The 5,706-nt window shown below is 38.0% G+C and overlaps 1 protein-coding gene across 1 annotated transcript; it reads right to left on the reverse strand.

Annotated features, from left to right (window-relative positions):
- Positions 1 to 786: 786 nt before the first annotated feature.
- Positions 787 to 1,635, reverse strand: Ir67c (Ionotropic receptor 67c). Its single transcript, XM_065223652.1, has one exon. The coding sequence runs from the start codon at positions 1,633 to 1,635 to the stop codon at positions 787 to 789; it is 849 nt and encodes a 282-aa protein (XP_065079724.1).
- Positions 1,636 to 5,706: the final 4,071 nt, after the last annotated feature.

Genomic DNA, 5,706 nt, shown 5'->3' on the forward strand with positions numbered 1-5,706 from the left:
TTCTTTTGTTTTGAGCACAATGAGCGTAAATATTCATACAATGCGCTCTAACAGGATTTATGATGTAGCTAATGAACTAACGCATCGCAACAAGCCTTTTATTGATTTGTGCACAGTGAAATCATTGATATTATTGATCTTTTCTTATCGATAGAACGGAAATGGGCGATTACGGCGAAGTAGCACCCTACGTAAATTTGTGTCACTTTTTTGTAATAAACAGTTATTAACAAGATAACCTATTCAAACCTTGCAACCACACAATTTCTATTCAAAACTGTCTAGACATGGACTCTGAATGGGAAGGATATCCAAATTAGCTCTCTATTATTTTAAAATAGTCTTATTGCATACCCTTACAGCCCAGCCCCACTACTCATTCTCTTGCATTTTGAAACTTCTTATACGAGCATTTTGCCTGCTCTACACGAAACGAAAATCTATTATTTAATTCATGTGTTTCACTTAACCATTTTTGCCAAAGCATCAGCCTTATACATTCCATAAGACAAACCACATAGGTCCTATAAGAATGCATAAAAGGTATGTGTGACCGCTTATACATTTCATTTGACTTTATTAACTTTTTGCAAGGCGTCTGCTTATTAGTTGACTTATACATTTTATGAATTTTTCTATCCGTGTAAACTTGGCATTCTTTGAGCACACACATTAAGGCAAGCACAATTATACTCCTGTGCCCAGGGAAGTCGAGAAAATTTACAACCAGATGCATATTCCAAGCGGAACCGGTGCGGCAGTTAAAATCTCCATCCCATCTCGTTTCTAGCGATTCCATTGTATGACTGCTTCCACAAAAAGGACAACTCCACTCACCGTCAATCCTATGCCATACATCACCCACAGCGGAACGAAGTCCGCAAACTTGAGAGTTGTCCCTGTTCCACACTGCACATTTTGGTCGCAATCACCAATATCCGCAATCCATGCGCTACCGAGAACATTTTTCCACTTGTTCAGAATTCCGGCTTCGAACAGTCTCGTCTGAGAACTTCGAAACAACTCCACGAACGGGCTCCGATACGGCATCCAATAGATAGCTAAACGCGTTCCTAGTGTCTCACGCAAGATGGCATAATTGGGTCGCTGTCGGTCAAAGTTGTAGTTGACGGACAAGGCCATTAAGGCCTCCGCTAGCTGCCGTTCCAGAAGATATGCTCGAGTTCTGTTTAGTTTCGAGTAGGAAAGAGAATTGTGCACAATCAGGGGCCCTAGAATCCTGTGTTTTGGCATATCCGCGTTGGACCGCACGTCAATTTCTATCGCAATACCTTGATCTACCAAGTCTTGAAACGATTCAGCAGTCTCGGCCGACGGTTTCTCTATCATCAGAGCAATGAACTTCGATTCGTATGCATTGGTAATGAAGAAGCAGAGTACTATCAATGTGAACAGTATCCACTTCTCGTGACGTCCAACGCGATGTAGACTGTAGCGTTCGAAGCCACACAGGGCCAGCAATATGGGGTCATTTTTCAACCATGGTATGAATATCTTCAATATCTCAGCCGACAGTACGACGAGCAATAGAACGAGCCAAACCTCCCAGGTAAACGGCCGAATGTACATTTCGGTCACGTTCAACAATCTACCTTCCGGCACCAGGACAATCATTGTGTCCGGAACCACTCGAAACAACGCTCGATTGAAAGCGGGGTGTAGGTCGCCCATAAGGAAAGGGGTCAGCACGATATCAATACCTCTGTCTACAATAAAATTTATAAAGCATTTGTCCCAGGTCCTGGTAAAATTGGTGCAAGGATTGAACCGAACGTCTAGGGTTGCATTCAAATGACGAGCCGTTTCCCTTAGCCATTGGATATGGGCTCCAAATATAAGATTCGATCTAAGTACGGCGGTTGCCGTTATGCTACGTCCTTGCATGTTTCGTAGGGAATCCTGAAACAGTGCCTGAGGATGAGGTAGTTTGTATTGAATCGACACCTGTCCACTGTCATACGGATGCAGCAGTCGGGAGCGTGACTCACCAATGTAGGCCACTTTGTTGAACCCGAATAAATTCAATAACAAATGCATTACCACTACGTAGAAGTCATTGTGATCGTTCACTATCACCAACACTTTTGTGTTCGGGTCGAAAGTTTTCAGTGTGTTGATTTCAGCTCTCGAATTCATTTCGATGATCCGTTTGCCCAGGTGGACGACCATCAGGTCCGGTTTTATGGGTAAGTTTTCCGGAGGGTTATCCATGCTCATGTGAAATGAAACGTTGAGAACAAACTTTGCCACGCGATCCAAGCGTGGTGAGGTGAGAATTTCTCCAAGCACGTTGTCATATGGATGAGGGCTTCGAAGCAGATCGTAGAAAACGCAATTGGAAATACCCTCGTTTAGGGACGAATGCTCAAGAATTACGGAGACGCTGTAGTCAATTAGGTTTTGATTTGATGAAATGGTGGTTGGTTTCAATGCGATGGAATAACCGAACCAAGCCACCGATAGAAGAAGAAAGCGTAATGCAGGTACCATGGTTAGATCACTACTAAGCTCGTGGTGTGGCACGTTTGATTTATTTTTCGATCGGATTTTCCACTTTAATTACGTTGATGTGTATGAAAAACACTCATATAAATGAAAAATAGATAAATCTCTTACATGGTTATTTGATTCTTGATACCTGATGGGCTACTATCCGTAATATCACTTCCAGTTGCCATCAAGATTATGCGACCTATTGTTGAAATTAGCTGAAAAAGGCCATCCAGGTTGACTACTGAATACTATCTCCACTTGTCGCTTTCGGCATTCGTGATACATATCATGCCCACCATAGCATGCCATGCTTTATAAAAGCTTCACAGCTAGGGGCAAGCCAGCTGTACTAAGTGTTTATATTTTTGCACCGAGTAAATTTGAGCAACTCATAATTACTCAACAATGATCAAAGTAGTCATATGACCTAACGTTTATCAACAAATACAAACTAATTACAGTGTGAATAAATGTAATGTGACAGAGTGATCGTTTTGTTATTATTTTATTATATTCATGTTACAAATCGTTAGTAAATCAATTAAATTACAGCATGAATTACCCTGATAAGGGGAACTCAAGAACTTTGCTATAAATGGAAAACAGGTAGAAAATGCCATATCCAGAGAAGGACCAACATGGAAAATATGTAACGCCCAGCAAGACGTTCTTTATAAGAATTTGCCAAATGTGTTCAGCAAATCAGAGGTTCTATAATGGATCACATTCCTACCACTCGAACTTTGGCGTGGAGTAGAATTTTGAAAAAAAAAAATCTTCTAGAACCACGAGAAAATAGGGTCTTATTTATGATTGTAGTCAAAGTGGACCAAAGATACCGAACCAACTGTTGAAATGAGTTGATGAAATGAACTGATGAACACAATGAAGATGTCAAACTGTTAGAATATGTTCCTATCTAGAGCGTATGAAATAAACAGCAAATACCACAGAAGACGGTTAGAATGACTCATTTATTGAATTTGCAAATGCTATGGTCATTTTCCACCGATAACAGGCTGCATTAGATTCGGATGAAAAGACCTACAAATAATTGGTATGATGGTCATGGGATTGAAGGATGATGATCCAGAATAAACCAATATAGTACGTTCAGACTATAGCTGACTATCTTGATATCAAAAGTCATACTTACGATTTTCGGTTAAGATTTGACGTATGAGTGCTCTTTGAAAGACAGCCTATATTGCATGATATCAGCCATAGACTGAACGTACTTTCACACTAGTCACTTAATCACAAAGAAACAGCTTGCTGTGTTACCGTGCGTAGCATACTCAAAATTAACTCAAACATTACTCATGATCAAAAGCTGTCTTGCCCTCAGCTTCACAGTATATTTTCCGTTGATACACGGAAAGAAATAAGTACCTAATATCGTGCGCCAACTTAATTTTGAGTTAACACGCTCAAAGTTGTTTTCATTTACTCGCATGTAAACAGACTACTTACTTTTAAGTTGTTTTCACAAGATCGCGTGGAATCTATTCTCTTGGTGCTTTGCTTTGCCGATCAGTGATTTTTTATGATAAAAATAAATTGGAAACAGAGAACTTCTGCGTATTTCGTGGAATTTAAACGATTTTCAGAAAAGTTTTGTTAGCTTCAGAAAAGTTTTGTTAGCTTCAGAAAAGTTTCATATCTTTCCTCTTTATACATCGTGCTTCAGAGTACTTCGGGTAAGTGCTAAGATAAACAAAAAAGTTGTATGAACTAGATCTTTGATCAACTAAAGGCCTTTGGAATAACTCCTGATCTACTATCTTGACATAATATCTGAGATACATCATTTGAATAACTGGATATATCTAGATATTCAGAATAATATGCTATCATTCTGAATTATGTTATTATCAAAAGAAAATTTATGGAGTTGTTGATCAATTTAAGGTCTCTGAAATAACTCTTGATCAATCTGCGATCTTTAGAGAATATTTTGAATCATCATCTTAGTTATTGAACAATAGAGATCTTCAGAATATTGTCTGATCAACATGAAGTCTTGCCTACCATAATATCTAGAGGGCTTTATAATCAAAAGTAGGTCTGTGCAAAAACTGAACAGTATGAGATCTTCAGAACAATTCCTGATCAACCTGATGTCGTAACAAAACTTCCAAAGGACTTTGTGTAAGTATTTGGTCAATTGAAGGATTTAGAAATAATTCCTGATTTGCCTGCTATCTTGCGATACTATCTAAGAGGCATGATTTGATATGTTGAATAATTCAAGATCTTCAAAATAAAACATGATCACTCCAAAGTCTTCACAATATATGCAGGTCTTTGATCAATTAAAAGTCTGTGAAAAGATTGATGAACCAGCAATCCTGTGAAATTGTATGAGATAAATGGTTTGAACTATTGACTAGTTATAGTTTTTCAGAATAATACCTGGTCATTGTCTTGACAATATATCCAAAGTACTTTACGCTGGTCTTTGAAAAATTTAAGGTTTTTGGAATAATTTCTGACTATCCTGCTATTTTGAAAAAATATCACAGAGACATTATTTGATCAATTTAACAATTTGAGATCTTCAGAATAATTTCTTATCAGCCTGAAGTCTTGTGAAATGATCCAGATAACAATATGAAGAACTTTGATCTACTGAAGATTTTGGAATATATCCTTATCATCCTTCAATACAGAATATCTAATAAATATGCATTAATTTATTGAACAATTGGAGATCTCCAGAATAATACCAGATCAACGATAAGTCTTGACAAAATATCCAAAGCACTTTTCGGAGATCAATGATTAACTGAAGTTCTTTGAAATAATTCCTGATCAACCTGATGTCTTGAAAAAATATCCAGCAGACTTTATGCAGTTCTTTGATCAATTAAAGGTTTTTAGAATAATTCCGGATCAACCTGCTATCTAAAGCAATTTGGGTGAAAACTACAACGCTGTTGTTCCCACATCGGTGCCAATGTTAAAAGTGGTGGGCATGAGCGATCAGTATTCCTCCGATGTCTTCATTGACTTCTTAAAAAGTCAAAATGAAGACATCGCAATTAATGATGTAAAAGTAGTTAACATGTTTGAAAATCCACGCTTCACTTACAACAAGTTTAGTGTTGTGATTGAAGTCGATATCGAGACGTATAAATGTTTGTTATGTGCGAAAAAAGTAAATGTAGGGTTTGATCGGTGCTCGATAGT

Source organism: Ochlerotatus camptorhynchus, unplaced genomic scaffold (genome assembly GCF_037179485.1).
Source record: "Ochlerotatus camptorhynchus isolate MF236.1 unplaced genomic scaffold, CSIRO-AGI_Acam_v1.1 ptg000193l, whole genome shotgun sequence".
Classification (NCBI taxonomy): domain Eukaryota; kingdom Metazoa; phylum Arthropoda; class Insecta; order Diptera; family Culicidae; genus Ochlerotatus; species Ochlerotatus camptorhynchus.

Excerpts from the sequence above, each read along its gene's own strand:
- Ir67c (XM_065223652.1), bottom strand. The coding sequence starts at position 1,635 with ATGATTGTCCTGGTGCCGGAAGGTAGATTGTTGAACGTGACCGAAATG.